The following is a 25,783-nucleotide window of genomic DNA, read 5'->3' on the forward strand; positions in this document are numbered from 1 at the left end:
TGGCTGTCTGTCTGACACACACAGCTGGGAGGAGTGGATCTCACGTTTAGTGCCACCTCGCCTGGTTTGAGCTGAGAGCTGCCTCAGAAAGAGCAGTTCACAAACTGCTGCATCTGACAGGCTGCTGGAATCAGCCAGCTGCTGATTAACTGCAAGGTGGAATAAACTTTCACTGAGACCAGCCATCCACATTAAACAGGCACCTTAAGTCATCTCCGACACTCAAAGAAGCAAATTGAGTTTTAGTCACTGGCTAGGAGGAATCTTATCCTTAAAGCAGAGAACCACTCGACCAGTATTTAATAATCAGAGGGCAAGACAATGTCTACATTGTTTGATGATTTCCATGAACAGACTGGCGAGGGCCAGACACCAGCAATTTAAATTCAGCAGGAGAGAACAAATTTGCATTTCAATAGTGCCTGTCTCATCCTAAGAAAATTGTCAAACCCATTGCAGCCAATGAAATCATTTTGAGATATATTTACTGCACTTTGTAAGGGAATCAACAGCCAACTTAGAATCATACGAGATCACAGAATCCCCCCAGTGCCAAAACAGGCCATACGGCCCGCTGATGCTGCATTGAAACCACCATGTGCACACAACAAGAGTGGCACGGTGGCTCAGTGGTTCGCACTGCAGCCTCACAGCGCCAGGGACCTGGGTTCGATTCCAGCCTCGGGTAACTGTCTGTGTGGAGTTTGCATATCTCCCCGTGTCTGCGTGGGTTTCCTCCGGGTGCTCCGGTTTCCTCCCACAATCCAAAGATGTGCAGGTTAGGTGGATTGGCCATGCTAAATTGCCCGTAGTGTTCAGGGGTGTGTGGGTTATTTGGGAATGGGTCTGGCTGGGATGCCTCAAGGGGCAGTGTGGACTTGTTGGGCCAAAGGGCCTGTTTTCACACTGTAGGGAATCTAATCTAATCAAACCTTTCAAACCCAGCAACCTCACAATGAACAGATCATCTGGTTATTTCCTCACCTTTCACCAGAAAATAATATTGGAATCGAGCTCCATAAGCTCTTTTTCCAATGTTGTCTTGGTGACCTTTCACATCTTCCCTCTGACAGTGCGGCGCTCCCTCAGCGCTGGCCCTCCAACAGTGCCAGCTCCCTCAGCACTGACCCTCTGACAGTACCCGCTACCTCAGTGCTGACCCTCCTACGGTGTCCACTCCCTTAGCACTAACCCTCAAACAGTGTCCGCTCCCCAGCACTGACCTCCGACAGCACCCGCTACCTCAGCACTGACCCTCCAACAGTGTCCGCTCCCCAGCACTGACCTCCGACAGCGCCCGCTTCCTCAGCACTGACCCTATGACAGTGCCCACTCCCTTAGCACTGACCCTCCGAAAGCGCCCGCTTCCTTGGCGCTGATCCTATGATAGTACCCGCTCCCTCAGCACTGACCCTCCCACATCGTCCCCTCCAAGAACAGACACTTTAATAGCCAAGCCCTTGGGGAAAACAACAACCACGGTGATTCCGGGTGACAGTGAATCCTCTGGCAGCTATAGTAGTGACCACTTTCTCCAGCCAGAGCCAAGCTGTTGGGGGGACTATTTGGGACAGATGGGTCAGGCAGGGTTTCTCACCCTTGGGTCCTGCAGCCTACCTGTTGAATTTGCGGAGCAGGATCTTGATCTGGTTGAAGTCGGGTCTCTCGAGCGCATCTTCAGCCCAGCATCGTTGCATCAGGGTGCTCAGCTCCTCCACCCCCTGACCGCATGCACGTGCGGTGGGCCGAAAGTGGGGCCTCTGGATACGCACCACATTCTCCACAATCTCTGAGGGAGACAAATCAGAAACTGATCATTAATCAGAGTGAGTGTGTGTGTGTGTGTGTGTGTGTGTGTGTGTGTGTGTGTGTGTGTGTGTGTGTGTGTGTGTGTGTGTATGTGTGTGTGCGCGAGAGTGTGTGAGCGTGTGTGTGTGTGCGAGAGACCCTGTACCCCAGTATGAGTGTGTGTGTGTGTGACCCCATAACCCAGTGAGAGTCAGTGTGTGTGTGGGATCCCGTAACCCAGTGAGAGCCAGTGTGTGGGTGTGGGACCCTGTATCCCAGTGAGAGTCAGTGTGTGTGTGGAATCCCGTAACCCAGTGAGAGTCAGTGTGTGTGTGTGGGACCCTGTATCCCAGTGAGAGTCAGTGTGTGTGTGGGATCCCGTAACCCAGTGAGAGTCAGTGTGTGTGTGTGGGACCCTGTATCCCGGTGAGAGTCAGTGTGTGTGTGGGATCCCGTAACCCAGTGAGAGTCAGTGTGTGTGTGGGACCCTGTATCCCGGTGAGAGTCAGTGTGTGTGTGGGACCCTGTACCCCAGTGTGAGTCAGTGTGTGTGGGACCCTGTACCCCAGTGTGAGTCAGTGTGTGTGTGGGACCCTGTATCCCAGTGTGAGTCAGTGTGTGTGTGGGACCCTGTACCCCAGCGTGAGTCAGTGTGTGTGTGTGGGACCCCGTAACCCAGTGAGAGTCAGTATGTGTGTGTGGGACCCCGTAACCCAGTGTGAGTCAGTGTGTGTGTGGGACCCTGTACCCCAGTGAGAGTCAGTGTGTATGTGGGACTCCGTACCCCAGTGTGAGTCAGTATGTGTGTGTGGGACCCCGTACCCTAGTGTGAGTCAGTGTGTGTGTGGGACCCTGTACCCTAGTGTGAGTCAGTGTGTGTGTGGACTCCGTACCCCAGTGTGAGTCAGTGTGTGTGTGGGACCCCGTACCCCAGTGTGAGTCAGTTTGTGTGGGACCCCATATCCCAGTGTGAGTCAGTGTGTGTGTGTGGGATCCCGTACCCCAGTGTGAGTCAGTGTGTGTGTGGGACCATACTGAATCTGTAAAGGTTGAAGTTGCTGAATGTGGGAATGTGAGAGTAAAGGAAGTAGGAAAATAATTTCTGGCTCAGTTCATTTATAATCTATAATCTGTGAAACACAAAATTATCGAACAGTCATCTCAATGTGCCGTGAAAGGCTCACTTTTCCTCCTGTGGACATCGAATTTCTGTGTAACGTCAGGTCCTGTTGTTTCTGACTTGGACTCAAGATGTATGTTGACATTTTAAATGATACAGGGTGGATTCAGGATCTTTAAAAAAAACCATTCACAGGATGAGGGCGTTGCTGACCAGGCAGCATTTATTGCCCATCCCTAATTGCCCAGAGGGCAGTTACGAGTCAACCACATTGCTGTGGGTCTGGAGTCACATGTAGACCCAGACCAGGTAAGGATAGTAGTTTCCTTCCCTAAAGGACCTTAGAGAACCAGATGGGATTTTCCAACAATCGACAATGGATTCACGGTCATGGTCAGACTCACAATTCCTCAAGGTGGGCCTGATGGTTGCTGATCAGAGCAGCACCCATTATAACTCTCTGAAGATGGCAATGAACAGCAACTGATTTCTCGAAATGCCTGGAGATGATCCGAACTGTAGTAGGAAGGACACACAGTGGCTTAATTCCTGGAGTTCCCGTGTCCCACATTTATTGCCAGCTCTGTCTGAGCTTCCATCGTGCCCACCATTCCAGAGGGAAGGAGGGCAGTGCGTTCCTGCATCTGGTAGATGGTAGTCAGATGATGCGCTCAATCCCTGGCCTGCAGAGGGGATGATAAGGATTTCAGGCACATGCAGACCCTTCCGCCCCTCATCGGCACATGGGGCTGTGCAGCCAATGTTGTACCGGCACTCTGTACAGGGCTGTCAGAGCATACACAGCAAGACCCCACCAAGAGAAATTACAGACCTCATTTCAGCATTGCCAGCCTCTTTCCCACAGTAGTGGACACAGCCACCTGAGCGGGAATAGGCTTTTCTGTTTGGTCCATTTGGCAGCCATGCCCACCGTTCCCCAACGCAGTTCTTCTGTAGGTAACACACACTAACACTGGCCTTACCTTTGGGACTGGGGTCACGTCCCTCGATGTAGAAGGGGCCATTACGCAGTGCTACCTCCTGCAGGATGATCCCAAAGCTGTACACATCCCCTTTCTGAGTGCTTGTCGATGGACTCTCCATCCTTAGGATTTCGGGTGCAGTCCAGAGTTTCTCTATCACAAGAAACAGCCACTTAACTCAAAAACGGCATCTGTCAGCTCTGTGCCAGGAGGGGGAGATTACGTTTAACCGGGATTCCCAAACCTCTCCACTAATTCATCTAGTCCTGCTTACGCTGACTCACACTGGGATTCGGGGTCACTCAGACACTGACTCACACTGGGATTCAGGGTCACACACACTGACTCACACTGGGGTACGGGATCCCATACACACACTGAGTCACACTGGGATTCAGGGTCACTCACACACTGACTCACACTGGGGTACGAGGTCCCACACACTCACACTGACTCACACTGGGGTACGGGATCCCACACACACACACACACACACACACACACACACACACACACACACACACACACACACACACACACACACACACACACACACACACACACTGGGGTATCGGGTACCACACACACACACACTGACTCACACTGGGGTATGGGATCCCACACACACACACTGACTCACACTGGGATACGGGATCCCACACACACACACACACACACACACACACACACACACACAGACTCTCTCTCTCACACACACACACACACACACACACACACACACACACACACACACACACACACATTGGGGATCGGGTCCCACACATACACACACTGACTCACACTGGGGTACGGGATCCCACACACACACTGACTCACACTGGGGTACGGGGTCCCACACACACACTGACTCACACTGGGGCACGGGGTCCCACACACACACTGACTCACACTGGGGCACGGGGTCCCACACACACACTGACTCACACTGGGGTACGGGGTCCCACACACACACTGACTCACACTGGGGCACGGGATCCCACACACACACACACTGACTCACACTGGGGTACGGGATCCCACACACACACTGACTCACACTGGGGTAGGGGTCCCACTCACACACTGACTCACACTGGGGTACGGGGTCCCACTCACACACTGACTCACACTGGGGCACGGGGTCCCACACACACACACACTCACATTGGGGTACGGGGTCCCACACTCACACACTGACTCACACTGGGGTATGGGATCCCACACACACACACACTGACTCACACTGGGGTACGGGATCCCACACACACACTGACTGACACTGGGGTACAGGGTCCCACACACACACACTGACTCTCACTGGGGTACGGGGTCTCACACACACACTGACTCACACTGGGGACAGGGTCCCACACACACACTGACTCACACTGGGGTACGGGGTCCCACACACACACACTGACTCACACTGGGGTACAGGGTCCCACACACACACCGACACACACTGACTCACACTGGGGTACAGGGTCCCACACACACACTGACTCACACTGGGGTACAGGGCCTCACACACACACACTGACTCACACTGGGGTACGGGATCCCACACACACACTGACTCACACTGGGGTACGGGATCCCACACACACACACTGACGCACACTGGGGTACGGGGTCCCACACACACACTGACTCACACTGGGGTACGGGATCCCACACACACACACTGACGCACACGGGGGTACGGGGTCCCACACACACACACTGACTCACACTGGGGTACGAGATCCCACACACACACTGACTCACACTGGGATACGGGGTCTCACACACACACACTGATTCACACTGGGGTATAGGGTCCACACACACACACACTGACTCACACTGAGTTACGGGGTCCCACACACACACTGACTCACACTGGAATACGGGGTCCCACACACACACTGACTCTCACTGGGGTACAGGGGTCCCACACACACACTGACTCACACTGGGCTACAGGATCCCACACACACACACTGACTCACACTGGGCTACAGGGTCCCACACACACACTGAGTCTCACTGGGGTACAGGGTCCCACACACATACACTGACTCACACTGGGGTAGGGGGTCCCACACACACACGCTGACTCACACTGGGGTACGGGGTCCCACACACACACTGACTCACACTGGGGTACGGGATCCCACACACACTGACTCACACTGGGGTACAGGGTCCCACACACACACTGACTCACACTGGGGTACGGGATCCCACACACACTGACTCACACTGGGGTACAGGGCCCCACACACACACACTGACTCACACTGGGGTACGGGGTCCAACACACACACTCACACACTGACTCAAGTGGGTTACGGGGTCCCACACACACACACTGACTCACACTGGTGTATAGGGTCCACACACACACAGACTCACACTGGGGTACGGGGTCACACACACACACACACACACACACACACACACACACACACACACACACACACACACAGACTCACACTGGGGTACGGGGTCCCACACACACACACACTGACTCTCACTACGGTATGGAAGTGAGTCCCCATTCTCCCTGCTCTCTGGGTAAAGAACCTCCCCTGAATTTCCTTGCGGAATGCGAATGCCCGCTTGCGCCTTGGCTTGATGGTGTTGAATGCATTTCGAGTGTTGCCGATGGCCGGGTGGGGAGGGGGCTTGGAATAACACCCTCCCACCCCCGTGGCCTTGCCCATGTAACCGCACTGTGTAATGGTGACCTGATCACTCAGTGACGCACTTGCATACATCAGACCCTGGTTGCGTGATTCTGCAGTTGATCGGAGGCTGGCCAGACCATAATCTGTGATCTTCAGAACAAACCGACTGTCAACCACACAGTTGGAGGATTTGAGGTTTCCGTGGCAACCAATGACGCTGTTGTGCAAAAAAGCCATTCCCTGGAGAGACAGAACGGAGGGAGTTCAGGGATCGGGTGTGTGGAGAGGACTGGAGCAGGCTGGGGTGTGCTGCTAAGTCTAGAAGAGACCTTTCCCAATGCTAGCATTCAAGTCCTTAATTGAACATTCACATCCTTCTCTCCAGGGTCACAGGATCCCTGTGGTGCGGACGCAGGCCATTCAGCCCATCAAGTCCACACCAGCCCTCCAAAGAGCATTCCACCCAATCCTGCCCCTCCATGATATCCTATTAGTTTAGATTAGATTCCCTATAGTGTGGAAACTGGCGCTTCAGCCCAACAAGTCCACACTGCCCCTTGGAGAATCCCACCCAGACCCATCCCCTTATAGCCAACCCTGCACTTCCCATGGCTCACCCACCTAAGCCAGCACATCCCTGGTCTCAGTGGGGCAATTTAGCATCGCCGCTCCAGAGCCTCAGACTTTGCCCCGCTGAGGCCCCATTCTCCATCCCCGTCACCTCCTCCTCGCTGATAAATCTCCGACTCTCCGCGATCTCTGCTGGCTTTAGGCTCCTGTGCATTGTCAGCGCTCCACCTGCATCCTCTGCTGCCTGAGATGTGGAATTCCCAGTCTCCCTCTCACACATCTCCTTTAATGAAGACACTCCTGAAATCCCACCTCCCTGGCTTGGCCTGCCTTAGTGCCGCCCCACATGGCTGCTTTTCTCATCTTCCACTCCATTGCCGAGTTCAATTTGGGACGGCAATGCCACCTTGTTGTTGTATTTTCATCGAACCGCAGACCCAATCGCCAACTGTAAGTAAATGGAGGGAGTTGGGAAGGTGGTGGTGGTTGGGGTGGGGGGGGGGGTGGCAGGGAGCGCTAGGTAAACCTCTTTTGATCCCCTCCCCTTCTCTTCCTCCAACAAGTGGCACACTTTGAGACAAAGGGGAAGAAAAAACAAACATGCTGCGGCAATGAGGTGGTTTCCAGGTTGTCCTCACCTCTGCTGGACACTGGCCTAATCTCTTGGTGCTCTCCGTCATTCAGGGAAACCAGGGGTTTTTCCTTTTGCTGGCCTTGCCATTCAACAACATAAGGAACTGGGAGCAGGTACCTATCAACTCTTGAGTCTGCTTAGTCTCCACAGCAGGATCATAGTGCCGTTAGAGCCCATGTGGCCCATCGGGACCACTCCAACCCCTCACACTGACACATTACCACGGCCCACACCTACAACCCTGCATTCCCCACGGCCAACCCACCCTAACCCGCACATCCCAGGCCACTACGGGACAATTTAGCAAGGCCAATCCACCCTAACCCGCACATCCCTGGGCACTACGGGGCAATTTAGCACGGCCAATCACACCCTAACCCGCACATCCCTGAGCACTATGGGACAATTTAGCATGGCCAACCCACCCTAACCTGCACATCCCTGGGCACTATGGGACAATTCAGCACGGCCAACCCACCCGAACCCGCACATCCCTGAGCACTATGGGACAATTTAGCACGGCCAACCCACCCAAACCCGCACATCCCTGGGTGCTACGGGACAATTTAGCACGGCCAATCCACCCTAACCTGCACATCCCTGGGCACTACGGGGCAATTTCCCACAGCCAACCCACCCTAACCCGCACATCCCTGGGCACTATGGGACAATTTAGCACGGCCAATCCACCCTAACCTGCACATCCCTGGGTGCTACGGGACAATTTAGCACGGCCAATCCCACCCTAACCCGCACATCCCTGGGCACTACGGGACAATTTAGCACGGCCAATCCCACCCTAACCCGCACATCCTTGGGCACTACGGGACAATTTAGAACGGCCAATCCACCCTAACCCGCACATCCCTGGGCACTACGGGACAATTTAGAACGGCCAATCCACCCTAACCCGCACATCCCTGGGCACTACGGGACAATTTAGCACGGCCAATCCACCCTAATCCGCACGTCCCTGGGCACTACGGGACAATTTAGCACGGCCAATCCCACCCTAACCCGCACATCCCTGAGAACTATGGGACAATTTAGCACGGCCAACCCACCCTAACCCGCACATCCCTGGGCACTACGGGACAATTCAGCTCGGCCAATCCCACCCTAACCCGCACATCCCTGAGCACTATGGGACAATTTAGCACGGCCAACCCACCCTAACCTGCACATCCCTGGGCACTATGGGACAATTTAGCACAGCCAATCCACCCTAACCCGCACATCCCTGGGTACTACGGGACAATTTAGCACGGCCAATCCACCCTAACCCGCACATCCCTGGGCACTATGGGACAATTTAGCATGGCCAATCCACCCTAACCCGCACATCCCTGGGTAATACGGGACAATTTAGCACGGCCTGTCCACCCTAACCCGCATATCCCTGGGCACTACGGGACAATTTAGCACGGCCAATCCACCCTAACCTGCACATCCCTGGGGACATTGGCAATTTCCCACGGCCATCTACACATCTTTGGACAGTGGGAAGAAACCAGAGCACCCAGAGGACATACACAGAACATAGAACAGTCAAGCACAGTACAGGCCCATTTGCCCACAATGTTGTGCCGACCTATTATCCTACCCTGTACACCCTACATCTTATGGTCATCCATGTGCCTACCCACGAGTCGTTTAAAAGTCTCTACACTATCTGACTCCATTACCACTGCCAGCAGCGCATTCTACACACCCACTGCCCTCTGTGTGAAGAACCTGCCTCTGACATCTCCCCAAAGCCTTTCTCCAAGCACATTAAAATTATGCGTCCTGGTAACAGGCATTTCTGCCCTGGGAAAAAGTCTCTGACTATCCACTTTATCTATGCCCTTCATCATCTTGTGCACCTCTATCAAGTCACCTTTCATCCTTCTTCGCTCTAATGAAAAAAGCTCTAGCTCCCTCAACCTTTCCTCATAAGACCTGCCCTCCAGACCAGGCAGCATCCTGGTAAATCTCCTCTGCACCCTATAAAGCTTCCACAATCTTCCTATAATGAGGTGACCAATACTGAACACAATATTCCAAGTGTGGTCTAACCAGGGTTTTATAGAGCTGCAGCATAACCTCGCGGCTCTTCAACTCAATTCTCCTGACAACCTCCGATGGACCATGTGGATGCGAAGATCATTGCCAAAGGGGCAGCAATCTCTTCCCTCGCTTCCCGTAGTAACCTTGGGTATATCCTGTCTGGCCCAGGGATTTATCTATCCTCATGTTTTTCAAAATTTCTAGCACATCCTCCTTCCTAACAACAACCTGTTCGAGCATATCTGCCTGTTTCATGCTGTCCTCACAAACATCAAGGTCCCTCTCACTGGTGAATGCTGAAGCAAAGTATTCATTAAGGACCTCCCCTACCTTCTCTGACTCGACCATCAAGTTCTCTCCAATGTCCCTGATGGGCCCTACCCTCACTCTGGCCATCCTCTTGTTCCTCACATAAGCATAGAAAGCCTTGGGGTTTTCCTTGATCCAACCCGCCAAGGTTTTCTCATACCCCTTTCTAGCTCTCCTGAGTCCATTCTTCAATTCCTTCTTGGCTACCTTTTAGACCTCTAGAGCCCTGTCTGATCCTTGCTTCCTCAACCTTAAGTAATCTTCCTTCTTCCTCTTGACCAGGTGTTCCACTTGTCTTGTCATCCTACACGTTCCCATCCTTTCCTTGTCACAGTGGGACAAACCTATCCAGTACCTGCATAGCAACTGCTCCCTAAACAACCTCCATATTTCTATCATGCATCTCCCCAAGAACATCTGATCCCAATTGGTGCTCCGCAGTTCTTGCCTAATAGCATTGTGATTCCCCATCCCCCAATTAAATACCTTCCCACACCGTCTGCTCCTATCCCTCTCCACAACTATAGTAAAAGTCAGGGGAGTTGTGGTCACTATCACCGAAATGCTCTCCGACCGAGAGATCTGACACCTGACCTGGTCCATTGCCAAGCACCAAATCCAATATGGTCTCCTCTCTAGTCAGCCTATCTACACATTGAGTCAGAAATCCTTCCTGGACACACCTGACAAAATCTGCTCCATCCAAACTATTTGCACTTAGGAGGTTCCAGTCTACATCAGGGAATCTGAAGTCGGCCAATGACAACAGCCCTATTGCTTCTGCACCTTTCCACAATCTGTCTCCCAATCTGTTCCTCAGCATCTCTGTCGCTACTGGGGGAGTCTATACAAAACTCCCAAAAAGGTGACTGCTCCTTCCCTGTTTCTGACTTCCACTCATACTGACCTAGTGGAGAAACCCTCCTCCACGTCCTCCCTTCCTGCAGCTGTGACTAGCCATGCCACTCGCCCACCTCTTTTACCTCCCTCCCTATTTCTATTAAACATCTAAACCCCGGAACATCCAACAGCCATTCCCGCCCCTGCGATATCTGAGACTCCGTAATGGTCACAACATCATAGCTCCACATACTGATATAAGGAAACCCACACAGCCAGTTGCTGAGGCTGGAATTGAACCCGGATCTCTGGCACTGTGAGGCAGCGGCACTAACCTCTGAGCCACTCCTGTCTTTTCCCCCAACTCCTGAATGGCCACCTCCCCCGCCGTTATTCCAAACCTACTAGACCGCATTAACCAGCCCTTAGCTACATGAAACGGCTACAGCTAACAACACGCTTAGAGTCATACAGCACGGGAACAGGCCCTTCGGCCCAATTCATCCGTACCGACCAGATTTCCAAAACCAAACGAGTCCCATTTGCCTGCGTTTGGCCCATCTCCCTCCAAACCTTTCCTATCAATGTAAAGGGGTCTTACCTTCACAATATCATTGATCAGCGAGTAGCGAAACATCCAGTCCAGGGTAATGCTCTCATTTTCCAAAATGTCCTAATAAAAAAAATACATATTTTATATATCTGATGAAAAAGTAAGTGTTTGGCGGGGCTGGTAGTTTTCAATCAAGGAGGCCCAGTTGCAAGTTGCAGGTGGAGCTAATGCTGGCAGAGCACTGGCCAGGAAACTCTCGCTGACAGAAGGGTTCACAGGCCGGTTCTCAACCTCTTGAACTGTCTTATATGAGCGCGCGCACACGCGCACACACGCACAAAGACCCACCCCCATGCACACCCACACATCCAAACGCACACTCACAGACACACACACACACGCACAAAGCCCCACCTCCATGCACACCCACACATCCAAACGCACACTCACACACACACACACACACACACACACACACACACACACACACACACACACACACACACAGACACACACACCCATCAAGTTCCAGAGTGAGAACTGAACCCAGAGCTATCCCAGCTCAGGGGGCAGAAACACTACCTGCTGTGCCATGCTGTCCCCGCAATAACTAGAGGTAACTTCTAAAGGGCTGGATGGAGTGTTTGAAGGGGAACTCCCCCCTTCATATCTTCAGTTGGAGGATCCCGACCATTGGGAAAGCCCAATGCGGAATGGTTTAAACAGAGAAAAAGGAGGGATTAGGTGGGTGATGATGTGTGGGACATACCGGTCCTCTGACAGTGCCGGCCTCCATACCTGTAAGCTCCCGCGGGTACAGTATTCAGTAACAATGCAGATGTTTGGAGGATCGATGCTGGCTCCAATAAAACGGGTTAAATGTTCATTCTGAACGTCTCTCATCTGCCGAGCGAGGGGGAAAGCACAAACACAGAAAGGCTGCGGATGAGATTGACACTCATGGACGGTCTACATTACAGAATAAGTCCATTCAGTCTGTCAGGCTCACACAAAGGAGCCTGAATTGTGCTGCAACACTCATTCACCATGAAAAGAATGTGCAGTTTGTTTTGCTAATCACATCATAGCTACAGCTAACCAGACAGCTTCTAAAATCCACACTGCCTCTGTATAAAATCCCAACTGACTAAATGTTCCCATTCACTCCCACTGTACGTAATCCCAATGGACCCAAACCCCTTCCCATTCACTCCCACTGTACGTAATCCCAATGGACCCAAACCCCTTCCCATTCACTCCCATTGTACGTAATCCCAATGGGCCCAAACCCCTTCCCATTCACACCCACTGTACACACTCCCAATGGACCCAAACCCCTTCCCATTCACTCCCATTGTACGTAATCCCAGTGGGCCCAAACCCCTTCCCATTCACTCCCACTGTACACATTCCCAATGGACCCAAACCCCTTCCCATTCACTCCCACTGTACGTAATCCCAACAGACCCAAACCCCTTCCCATTCACTCCCACTGTACGTAATCCCAATGGACCCAAACCCCTTCCCATTCACTCCCACTGTACACAATCCCAATGGACCCAAACCCCTTCCCATTCACTCCCACTGTACACCATCCCAACGGACCTCAACCCCTTCCCATTCACTCCCACTGTACACACTCCCAATAGACCCAAACCCCTTCCCATTCACTCCCACTGTACGTAATCCCAATGGACCCAAACCCCTTCCCATTCACTCCCATTGTACGTAATCCCAATGGGCCCAAACCCCTTCCCATTCACTCCCACTGTACACACTCCCAATGGACCCAAACCCCTTCCCATTCACTCCCACTGTACGTAATCCCAATGGACCCAAACCCCTTCCCATTCACTCCCACTGTACGTAATCCCAATGGACCCAAACCCCTTCCCATTCACTCCCACTGTACGTAATCCCAACGGACCCAAACCCCTTCCCATTCACTCCCACTGTACACCATCCCAACGGACCCAAACCCCTTCCCGTTCACTCCCACTGTACGTAATCCCAATGGACCCAAACCCCTTCCCATTCACTCCCACTGTACGTAATCCCAATGGACCCAAACCCCTTTCCATTCACTCCCACTGTACACCATCCCAACGGACCCAAACCCCTTCCCGTTCACTCCCACTGTACGTAATCCCAACGGACCCAAACCCCTTCCCATTCACTCCCACTGTACATAATCCCGATGGACCCAAACCCCTTCCCATTCACTCCCACTGTACACCATCCCAACGGACCCAAACCCCTTCCCGTTCACTCCCACTGTACGTAATCCCGATGGACCCAAACCCCTTCCCATTCACTCCCACTCTACACAATCCCAATGGACCCAAACCCCTTCCCATTCACTCCCACAGTACACACTCCCAATGGACCCAAACCCCTTCCCATTCACTCCCACTGTACACACTCCCAATGGACCCAAACCCCTTCCCATTCACTCCCACTCGACAAAATCTCAATGGAACCATACCCTTTCCCATTCACTCCCACTGTACACAACCCCAATGGACCCAAACCCATCCCATTCACTCCCACTGTACACACTCCCAATGGACCCAAACCCCTTCCCATTCACTCCCACTCGACAAAATCCCAATGGACCCATACCCTGTCCCATTCTCTCTCATTGGACAGGATCCCAATGGATCAAACCTCTTCCCATTTGCTCAGAAGGTCAGACACAGAAGAATGGAAGACACTTGGTCTGGGACATACGTGTTTGAGCTCGAAAAGCACGTCTCGAGTGAGTTCCATCCTTTTGCGGTTGATGTGTTTGATGGCCACAACATTTCCCTAAGGAGAGAAATGAGAGGAAAGCACAAATAGGATGGGCGTGTGAGAGACATGAGGTGGTGGCCCCACTCTCACAGAGAAGGTCAGTTTCATCATGGATATTCACCGATGGCCATGTCCTCGTCATTACGCAGATGCCACACCTCAGTCTGCTCACTGGCATCATCTCGTGTCTGTCAGTGCCACCCACCCTGACATCCCAACAGTACATTCTCCGGTCTGTTCAGCCCTCGTGTGTTTATCCAGCTTCCCCCTTTTCCGCATCTTGGATATTCACCCCTCCAACTCTCCACAGAAGCGAGTCCCCAATTCTCCCCCCACCCACTCCCCGATGGAGCGAGTCCCCCATTCTCCCGCTCCCCACGGGACCGAATCCCTCATTCTCTCCCTGCCAAATCCCTGTGGGAGCGAGCCTGCCATTCCCGCCCACCAAATCCCCCATGGAGCGAGTCCCCATTCTCCCCCTCCACTCCCCGTGGGAGCAAGTCCGCCATTCCCCCCTACCAACTCCCCCAGGAGCGAGTACCCCATTCTCCCCACTCCCACAAGTGCAAGTACCTCATTCTCCCCCACCCACTCCCCAAGGGAGCAAGTCCCCTGTTCTCCACACCCCCCCCCCCACTCCCTGCCTGAGCGAGCCCCCCATTCTCTCCCCACTCCCTGCAGGAGGGAGTCTGCCATTCCCCCCCACAAACTCCCCGCCGGAGCGAGTACTCCACTCCTCGATGGAGCGACTCCCCCATTCTCCCCCCCCGCCAATGGAGCGACTCCCCCATTCTCCCCCTCCCCACTTAATGACTCCCCCATTCTCCTATCCCCCACTCCCCGTGGGAGCTAGTTCCTCACTCTCCCCACCACTCCCTGTGGGACCGAGTCCCCCTTCCTACTCTCCTCCACTCCCTCTAGGAGTGAGTCCTCCATTTTCCCACCACACCCCACAAGAGCATCCCCGTCCCCACCACTATCGTCCCAGTGCCCCTAGGACCATCTATAATTGCTGTATTGTCCAGTATCACAGCAACAGATAAAATCTATTACGGGCTCATTCTGGAGGGAGGTTCCATGCTGTTCCTGGTGTGATTTCCTACCTTGTAATACGCTGTCTTGGCATAGACCTGGCACTGCCCTTCATTTGTCAGCAGGAAGCCATAGTTCGAGCCACGCTAGAAGAGACAGATTGTTGAAAATAGCAAACTCAAATTTCCTTAAATATTTCCTCCATGTTTAACATGGACATCAAACAAACTGCAAGGCAGAGGGTGGACATGCCCCCATGACTGGGGGAGTTCACCTCCTTTCGCTGGGAGGGAATAGGCCACCAGTTGCTGACAGAATGGGCCGCTAATGTTGGGTGTATTTGTTATTCTGGGGATAATACCATCAGGATACACATGCACACACATACACACGTGCACGCATACACACAAATACACATACGCACACATACACATGCGCGTGCACATGCATACACACACACGCATGCGTGTGCATACACACATACACACAGGCACGCATGCATACACACATTCACACGCGCATAGACATATACACATACACATGCACGCGCGCACACACATATACACACACATACACATGAGCACACGCACGCACACACACACACACACACCAACATGCTGTGATGTCGTGCTGCAACTGTACAAAACGCTAGTGCGGCCTCGTTTGGAATATTGCGTGCAGTTCTGGAGACCCCATTACAGGAAGAATGTGGAAGCACTGGAAAAGGTGCAGAGGCGATTTACCAGGATGTTGCCTAGTCTGGAGGAAGGGCCTTATGAAAAAAGGCTGAGGGACTTAGGTCTGTTCTCATTGGAGAGAAGGTGGCTAAGAGGGGGATTTAATAGAGACATTCGAGATGATCAGGAGATTAGATAGGGTGGACAGCGAGAGTCTTTTTCCGAGGATGATGACGTCAGCTTGTATGAGGGGGCATAGCTACAAATTGAGGGGTGATAAATTTAAGACAGATGTCAGAGGCAGGTTCTTTACTCAGAGAGTGGTAAGGGTGTGGAATGCCCTGCCTGCCAGTGTAGTTAACTCAGCCACATCAGGGGCATTTAAACAGTCCTTGGATAAGCATATGGATGATGATGGGATAGTGTAGGGGGATGGGCTTACATTGGTTCACAGGTCGGCGCAACATTGAGGGCTGAAGGGCCTGTTCTGCACTGTATTGTTCTATGTTCTATATACACACACGTGCATACGCACTCACAGACAAACTGACACCCATACCTACCAGCGACAGGGTCAGCTTGCTGCCCATACTCCAGAGATTCTTCTCCAAGCTGCTGAACTGAATGTCCTCCCAGCGTATCCGCCACAGCTCACTCACCAGCTCCTTCTCCAATTTAAACTTCCTAGAAAAGGTTGGAACAGCCAGAGAATCAGGAGCACACCACATCCTTGTATTTCCTCTGCCATTCACAGAATAAAATCAGTGCGGGGTTGTAGAGCTTGGAGATGGGGAGGTGTCTGTGTATCCTGGGGACTGAATCACAGGAGCAGGGTGCGCAAATACAGCAGGTAATACGGAAGGCTCATGGAATTGGAGGCAAAAGAAGGGAGGCATCATTTTAGTGACACAGGGCGTGGCTGAGTCCACCCCAGGAGCTACAAGTTACCAGTTACAAGGCTGGTCTCCTTATTTAAGGAAGAACGTTAATGTTTTGTAAGAAGTGCAGAGAATATTGACTGGACTATTACTTGGAAAAGGGTGAATTCTCTTAGAAAAGGGTGGTCAGGCTTGGCCTGTAACCACTGGAGTTTAGAAAGTCAGAGGCTACTTAAATGAAACATATAAGATCCTGGGGGGGTGGGGGTTGGTAAATGGGTCGGTGTGGCAATGGTGGGGGAGAGTGTGACTGAGTCGGTACGGCGATGGGGGAGGTCTGCGTGATAGGGTCAGTGTGTGAGGGTCTGCAATGTGACAGTCAGTGTGTGAGGGTCAGTGTATCTGGGGTATACGCATCAGTGCTATACTTGATTTACAGGATCGTTACACAGGCATTGCGGTATTTGAGATATATAATTGTCACTGGCTTATCCAGAATGCCAGTCGGTGAGGTGCTGGTTAAAACAGAATTTGCTGTAATTTCAGTGACTGTGACACTGAAAGGAGCTCTCAGTTCTAGGGCCCTAAACAGCCCTTCCAGGTGAGACAGAGATTCACCTGCATCTCCTCCAACCTAGTCTACTGCATCCAGTTCTCCCATTGTGGTCTTCTCTACATCGATGAGACCAAACCTACACTAGATGATCATTTCACCGAGCATCTTCGCCTGGCTCATGACTGCCCAATTCAACTCCCCGACCCCACTCCCCCTCCGACATGTCCATCCCCAACCTACTGCAGTGTCGCAGTGACTCAGGACACAAATCTGAAGAACACCATCTTATCTTCCACCTGGGCACCCTGCAGCCCGGAGGGCTCAACACTGAGCTCTCCTTCCGACCCATGCCTGCTTCCCCTTCCAGCCCCATCTCCTGCCTTCCATTCCACCTTCTGACCTTCCCTCCCAGCCACCAACTAGAATCATCCCTCCCATTGACCAACCAGGCTATAACTACCGCCAGACGCCCCCAACACCACCATTCCACTACAACCCTTCCCCTACTCTCTTTATCTACAGCTCCAACAAGTAACCCCATGGACTGAATTCCTCAGACCCAGCGCTTCTCACCTGCTGCTTTTAATAATTATTCATTCACGGGACAAGGGCATCACTGGCTAGGGCAGCATTTATTGCTCATCCCTAATTACGCAGTGGGCATTTAAGAGTCAACCACATTGCTGTGGGTCTGGAGTCACATGTAGGCCAGACCAGGTAAGGGTGACAGTTCCCTTCCCTGAAGGACATTAGTGACCCAGATGGGTTTGTCCAAGAATCGTCAATGGATTCACGGTCACCGCCAGATTCTTAATTCCAGATTCTTTTTTACTGAAATTCCACCACCTGCTGTGGCAGGATTCAAACCTGGGTCTGGATTAACAGCCCAGTGATAACACCGTACCTTCCCAGCTGTCAGGAGATCGATTAGCCCTGGATTATGGAGGCTGTTTTATTGCTGTAGCTTGTGGCTCAGCCTCTGTGCAGGGGGGCAGTCACACTCCCCTCTCTCGCATGAGGAAGCTCTCCAAGTGAATGCGACCCCCTACCCGTACCTGTAGATGAGGACCGAGGTGACGGTGATGATGAGGAGGATCAGACTGCCGACAATAGCGAGCACCTCCAGCATGGTAAACATCCTCCCTGTGGAACAGGCGACAGAATCCCAGTCAGGAACACACCGAGTCAGGACAAGGATGGGGCCGGGATTCTGGTCCGACCCTGGCCCCAGGGCGGGGACAACCCCAGCTTCTAGGGGGTTGGGGGGGGGTGTGGTTGGTGGTGAAACCCTGCCTGAAGATGGTGACTCTCCAGTAGAAGGGACTGAGATGGTCGGCTAATCCTTTGCCAAAGGACCAGCCACAATATTGTCCTCTGTTCTGGGCTGTATGCTTTACGGCACTCAGACTCTATGGATGGTGCAAGGGAGGTTTCCTAAGGGGGAACTGCGGAGGGTCTACAGGGAGTGGGCCAAACCCGGCAGCTGAGCCAACACAAGCCAGAGGGGCCCAATAGTCTCCTTCGGGGCGAGAGAGAGAGGAGAGAGGTGGGAGAGAGAAAGGGGGGAGAGGTGGGGGAGAAGGGAGAGAGAGGAGGAGGGGGAGAGAGAGGTGTGTGGGGGAAGGGGGAGAGAAAGGTGGAGGCGGAAGTGAGAGGTGTGGGGGAAAAAGGGGGGAAGGGGAGAGAGAGGCGATGGGGAATAGAGAGGGGGAGAGCGTGACAGGGGCAAGAGACAGGGGTGGGGGGGGAGAGAGGGTGGAGAGAAGGGGAAGGGAGAGGTGGGGGTGAGGGGGGGAAAGAGAGGGAGAGAAAGGGGGAGAGAGAGGGTAGAGAGAGGGGGGAGAGAGGGGGGTAGATAGAGAGGAGGGAGAAGGGAGAGAGACAGAAGGAGGGTGGAGAGAGAGGGGTGGGGGAGAGAGAAGGAGGGGGAGAGAGAGTGGGGAGAGAGAGGGAGAGAGAGGGGAGAGAGAGATGGGGAGAAAGAGGGGGGAGTGGGAGAAGAGGAAAGGGGGAAGAGGGAGGTGGGGGGAATAGAGAGGGGGTAATGGAGAAGGGGGAGGGGCAGAGTGGTGGGGTGAGAGCGGTGGGAAGAGGGGAGTGGGGGTAGACCGGGGGGAGAGAGAGACACAGAGACAGAGCAGGTAGCGTAGAGAGAGAGAGCGTGAGACAGAGACGGAGTCAGAGAGAGACTGGGCGTGAGAGAGAAAGAGAGAGAGAGAGAGAGAGAGACACAGCGGCGGGGGGTCGGTAGAGAGAGAGAGCAGGAGACAGAGAGGGAGACAAAGGGAGAGAGACAGTGAGAAAGGGGAGAAACTTTGTGGGAGAATGAGTGAGAGTGAGCGAGTGGGAGAATGAGTGAGTGGGAGGCTGTGAGCAGGAGAGTGAGTGAGTAGGGGAGAGTGAGTGAGTGGCAGAGTGAGCACGTGGGGGGCAGTGAGTGAGAAGGGGGAGAGTGAGTGAGCAGGAGAGTGGGAGACCAAGTGAGCGGGGGGCAGTGAGTGAGTGAGCGGGGGGAGAGTGAATAAGTTGGGGGGGGGGGGTGGCGGTGAGTGAGCGGGGGAGAGTGAGTGAGCAGGGGAGAGTGATCGAGTGGAGGGTGCAGAGTGAGCCGGTGGGCGGGGGGGGCAGTGAGTGAGCGGGAGACAGAGAGGGAGTGAGAGAGGCAGAGAAAGATTGGCTGTCAGTGGTTTAACCTGAGGGTCACCACAGCACAGGGGAGGGCTGACAGGGTGTGTGGGTAGTGTGCTGGGGGTAACTGGGGAGTAATTGATGTGCAATCTCTGAGTTCGGCTGGGCTGGGGTCGAAAGGAATGAGTGAGGGCTGAGTCCCGAGGTGTACCGTAGGTAAACACTGACCTTTCATACACGCTGTGTTCTCATTCTCAAACCCACAGCGAGGCACATCTTTTGGGACCGCGTTCCCGGGCCAGTGAATCTCTAATCCAGAAATGGGAAGGATCTTCTTCAGAGTCCCATTGTAGTGGGACACAACCTGCGGAAACATGGGGGGAGCTTGAGATCAATGTCGAACTTTCTCACCTCTGGTTCAGATGGACAAAGGGAAATGAATACTCCCATATCAATACAGGGGAGGACGCGCTGTCAGAGGGTCAGTGCTGAGGCAGTGGGCATTGTCGGAGGATCAGTGCTGAGGGTGTGGGCACTGTTGGAGGATCAGCGCCGAGGGAGCGGGAACTGTTGGAGGGTCAGCGCCGAGGGAGCAGGCACTGTCAGAGGGTCAGTGCTGAGAGAGTGGGCACTGTCGGAGGATCAGTGCTGAGGGTGTGGGCACTGTCGGAGGATCAGCGCCGAGGGAGCGGGAACTGTTGGAGGGTCAGTGCTCAGGCAGTGGGCACTGTCAGAGGGTCAGTACTCAGGGACTGGGCACTGTTAGAGGATCAGCGCCGAGTGAGTGGGCACTGTCAGAGGGTAAGTGCTGAGGGAGTGGGCAACGCCGCAGGGTCAATGCTAAGGGAACGGGCACTGTCGGAGGGTCAGCGTTGAGGGACCTGGCACTGTCAGTGGGTCAGTGCTGAGGGATCGGGCACTGTCGGAGGGTCAGTGCTGAGGGAGCAGGCACTGTCGGCGGGTCAGTGCTGAGGGAGCTGGCACTGTCAGAGGGTCAGTGCTGATGGAGCGGGCACTGTCGGAGGGTCCATGCTGAGGGAGCTGGCACTGTCAGAGGGTCAGTGCTGAGGGAGCTGGCACTGTCAGAGGGTCCATGCTGAGGGAGCTGGCACTGTCAGAGGGTCAGTGCTGAGGGAGCTGGCACTGTCAGAGGGTCCATGCTGAGGGAGCTGGCACTGTCAGAGGGTCAGTGCTGAGGGAGCTGGCACTGTCGGAGGGTCAGAGCTGAGGGAGCAGGCGCTGTCGGAGGGTCCATGCTGAGGGAGCTGGCACTGTCAGAGGGTCAGTGCTGAGGGAGCTGGCACTGTCGGAGGGTCAGAGCTGAGGGAGCAGGCGCTGTCGGAGGGTCAGTGCTGAGGGAGCTGGCACTATCAGAGGGTAAGTGCTAAGGGAGTGGGCAACATCGCAGGGACAATGCTGAGGGAACGGGCACTGTCGGAGGGTCCATGCTGAGGGAGCTGGCACTGTCAGAGGGTCAGTGCTGAGGGAGCTGGCACTGTCAGAGGGTCCATGCTGAGGGAGCTGGCACTGTCAGAGGGTCAGTGCTGAGGGAGCTGGCACTGTCGGAGGGTCCGTGCTGAGGGAGCTGGCACTATCAGAGGGTCAGAGCTGAGGGAGCAGGAGCTGTCAGAGGGTCAGCGTTGAGGGAGTGGGCACTGTCGGAGGTTCCGTGGTGAGGAAGCAGACACTGTTGGACAGTCGGCAGCAATCATGTGTAAACAAACATTTGTTGATGAAGTCTCCAATAGCGTGATTCCGCACCCACAGTGAGGTGTTACTGATCAGAGTGTTTCCCACAAACAAACAATGAAAGCGACTGAAGCGAAAAGCCTGTGAGAGTGAAACATGAGCAGGTAGGGCTGCTGACCTGGAACGTTCCGAGATCAGGATCGGTCATGTCCCACAAGGAGTAGTCATTCTCCCTGTCACCATTTACATCCATCTTCAGGAACCCGGTCACCCCTGGACAATGTGAAACAGAATAATACATGTTCCAAGAGTATGGAATGGTCAGCAAAATGACATCATCTTCTCCAACTCTGACTGAGAACCCCAGACCCCACCAGCACGCTGCCCCCCATTCAGACACAGTCACACGTCCCGTTCATGGAGTGGGGGTGACAGATGCCCACGATCAGAGATAAACAGTCTGCCTTGGAGTGACACCAGTTCTTCCCCCCCGTGTCACTGATACAACCTCCTGAACTGCACCATCAGGGCCCTGTGCACCACAGAGACCAGTGCTTCCAGAAGGCAGTTCCCAGCACTTCACCAGGACACCCCACACAGGTAATATTTACCAACGCGCACTCTCACGGAGATACCTGTACACTGGCTGACGTCTCTCGGTCCCTCTCTCTCTCACGGAGATACCCATACACTGACTGGTGTCTCACAGACCCCCTCTCTCTCTCTCTCTCACGGAGATACCCGTACACTGACTGACGTCTCTCAATCCCTCCTCTCTCTCTCAGGGAGATATCTGTACAATGACTGGTGTATCTCAGTCCCCTCTCTCTCTCTCTCAGGGAGATATCTGTACACTGACTGACGTCTCTCAGTCCCTCCTCTCTCTCTCAGGGAGATATCTGTACACTGACTGGTGTCTCTCAGAACCCCCCTCTCTCTCTCAGGGAGATATCTGTACACTGACTGGTGTCTCTCAGAACCCCCCCTCTCTCTCTCAGGGAGATATCTGTACACTGACTGGTGTCTTTCAGTCTCCCCTCTTTGTCTCTCAGGGAGATATCTGCACACCGACTGGTGCCTCTCAGTCCCCTCTCTCCCTCTCTCAGGGAGATATCTGTACACTGACTGGTGTATCTCAGTCCCCTCTCTCTCTCAGGGAGATATCTGTACACTGACTGGTGTCTCTCAGTCCCCTCTCTCTCTCTCAGGGAGATACCCGTACACTGGCTGGTGTGTCTCAGTCCCCTCTCTCTCTCTCTCAGGGAGATATCTGCTCACCAACTGGTGTCTCTCAGTTCCTCCTCTCTCTCTCAGGGAGATACCCATACACTGGCTGGTATCTCTCAGAACGCCCCTCTCTCTCTCTCACGGAGATACCCGTACACTGACTAACGTCTCTCAGTCCCTCCTCTCTCTCTCAGGGAGATATCTGTACACTGACTGGTGTATCTCAGTCCCCTCTCTCTCTCTCTCTCAGGGAGATATCTGCTCACCAACTGGTGTCTCTCAGTCCCTCCTCTCTCTCTCTCAGGGAGATAGTCATACACTGGCTGGTGTTTCTCAGACCCCCTCTCTCTCTCTCTCACGGAGATACCCGTACACTGACTGACGTCTCTCAGTCCCTCCTCTCTCTCTCAGGGAGATATCTGTACACTGACTGGTGTATCTCAGTCCCCTCTCTCTCTCTCTCTCAGGGAGATATCTGTACACTGACTGACGTCTCTCAGTCCCTCCTCTCTCTCTCAGGGAGATATCTGTACACTGACTGGTGTCTCTCAGAACACCCTCTCTCTCTCTCTCAGGGAGATATCTGTACACTGACTGGTGTCTCTCAGTCTCCCCTCTTTGTCTCTCAGGGAGATATCTGCCCCACCGACTGGTGCCTCTCAGTCCCCTCTCTCCCTCTCTCAGGGAGATATCTGTACACTGACTGACGTCTCTCAGTCCCTCCTCTCTCTCTCAGGGAGATACCCATACACTGGCTGGTGTCTCTCAGTCCCCTCTCTCTCTCTTTCAGGGAGATATCTGTACACTGACTGGTGTCTCTCAGTACCCCCCGTCTCTCTCAGGGAGATATCTGTACACTGACTGGTGCCTCTCAGTCACATCTCTCTCTCTGACACAGAGATATCTGTACACTGGCAGGCATCCCTCAGTCCCCTCTCTCTCAGAGAGGTATCGATCCAGATGTTTGTGGGATTAGAAGGACAGTTTACCATGATAGGTTCGGTTCCACATCTGTTGGGTAATGGCTACTCCATCTCTAGCAGTCCCTCCAGCAGCTAAGGTCTCATTCAGAGCGTGTGCATACAGCATAATCCCATCATAGAATGCTCCCGCCACGTAGTTCATCTGGAGGAGGAGGCAGGAAACAGCTCTGGTCAGGCTGTGTTTTTCAGAGAGAAACAGGCTAATGCTGTGGTCTGGGAGGCACAGACTGACAGAGAATCTGACAGATCAAAATTCAATCAGCACTGACCCTTCGACAGTGCCCGCTCCCTCAGCGTTGACCCTCCGACAGCGCCTGCTCCCTCAGCGCTGACCCTCCGACAGTGCCCGCTGCATCAGCGCTGACCCTCCGACAGCGCCTGACACCTCAGCGCTGACCCTCCGACAATACCCGCTCCTTCAGTGCTGACCCTCCGACAGCGCCTGCTCCCTCAGCACTGACCCTCCGACAATGCCCGCTCCCTGAGCGCTGACCCTCCGACAGTGCGGCACTCCCTTAGTACTGACCCTCCAACTGTGCCCACTCCCTCAGTGCTGATCCTCTGACAGTGTCCCCTTCCTTAGCACTTACTCTCCGACTGTGTCCCCTCCCTCAGCGCTGACTCTCCCAAAGTGCCTGCTCTGTCAGTTCTGAAGACTAGATTCTGTGACTGGGGGTCCGGTGGGTAACTGTGAGCTGACAGGGTGAACAGGGGCCGGTGACAGGAACAAGTACACACACAGATATCCTCGAAACCTCTAGTTTTCTGACCCTGCGTCTACTCACCAGGGTATCCTCGACGGTGAAATTGAAATACTGCTTGGCATAGAGTTTTAGATGGTGCATGAACTGTTGGTATTCGGAATTGTCAGGCTCCCTCAGCGTTATAATCATCACTGCCTGTTAGAGAGGAACACAACAGAAAGATATGTTTGGGAAAAGTGTGTATGTGAGTGACACAGCCACTGGCCAATCCCCAAGAAACCAATCTGGATACTTCACTTCTGGTCATAATCCTCACATATTGATTAATTCCATCGAGAATTCAGGAATAAATGTCTTTACCGTGAGGCTGGGAGAATGTGCAGCTCGCTCCCACAGTGAGTTGGGACAGAGATACTGAAATATCTTCACAGAAGCCACTAGCTTGCCACTCCGTCACCCTTTATTTACACGTGAGGAGTCCTTGACACTGATCCAGTTCCCTCAGAGCCAGCTCTCTGTCCTCTGACTCTCCTGTTTATACCTGTCAGCCAGGGCTCCCTGACTGGACCAGACTAACAGCCCCAGTCAGGGAACTCAGATTCTATGAGGTCCATCCAGCTGACAGCATTGATGGCGGAAGCTGAATAAACACACAATGGAGAAAGGGAGAGGAGCATAAGGGAATGGTGGGTGGGGGGGTGGGAAAACAGGAGGTCCGTGTGCAGCAGAACAACAGGATTGGAGGAAGGCAAAAATAGAGACACAGTCAGTAAAGAGAGGGAGCTGGGATAGGAGGGAGCAGTGATTGGGGGGAAGCAGGATCAGGGGAATCAGGGGGACATTGCATCGGGGGACGTGGTTTCAGAAGGATGTGGGATCAGAGGGATGAGGGAAGCAGGGATGTGGGATCAGAAGGATGCGGGATCAAGGTCGATACAGGATCAGAGGGGTGGTCAGGATCAGGGAAGTTGGGATCGGGAGAGTCAGAATCAGGGGGATGTGTGATCAGAAGGATGTGGGATTGGGGAATGCAGGAACAGTAGGGTGCGAGATCAGAGGGATGCAGGATCAGGCGGAGGTGGGATCGGGGGTGGAGGT

General features: G+C 53.6%; 1 protein-coding gene across 1 annotated transcript in view; it reads right to left on the reverse strand.

Moving 5' to 3' along the window:
• The window catches only part of LOC125449751 (atrial natriuretic peptide receptor 1-like), a 45,925-nt gene that overhangs the window by 15,562 nt on the left and 4,580 nt on the right, over positions 1–25,783 (reverse strand). Inside the window, exons 3-15 of the mRNA XM_048525626.2 lie at positions 24,767–24,880; positions 23,988–24,123; positions 21,950–22,044; positions 20,311–20,446; positions 18,510–18,597; positions 16,584–16,704; positions 15,415–15,489; positions 14,249–14,326; positions 12,317–12,421; positions 11,567–11,638; positions 6,644–6,803; positions 3,892–4,044; positions 1,618–1,789 (exon numbers count right to left, since the gene is read on the reverse strand). Of these exons, the coding sequence (XP_048381583.2) occupies positions 1,618–1,789; positions 3,892–4,044; positions 6,644–6,803; positions 11,567–11,638; positions 12,317–12,421; positions 14,249–14,326; positions 15,415–15,489; positions 16,584–16,704; positions 18,510–18,597; positions 20,311–20,446; positions 21,950–22,044; positions 23,988–24,123; positions 24,767–24,880 (1,505 nt within the window). The remainder of the gene's footprint in view (positions 1–1,617; positions 1,790–3,891; positions 4,045–6,643; positions 6,804–11,566; positions 11,639–12,316; positions 12,422–14,248; positions 14,327–15,414; positions 15,490–16,583; positions 16,705–18,509; positions 18,598–20,310; positions 20,447–21,949; positions 22,045–23,987; positions 24,124–24,766; positions 24,881–25,783) is intronic.

Source organism: Stegostoma tigrinum, chromosome 47 (assembly GCF_030684315.1).
Source record: "Stegostoma tigrinum isolate sSteTig4 chromosome 47, sSteTig4.hap1, whole genome shotgun sequence".
Lineage (NCBI taxonomy): Eukaryota > Metazoa > Chordata > Chondrichthyes > Orectolobiformes > Stegostomatidae > Stegostoma > Stegostoma tigrinum.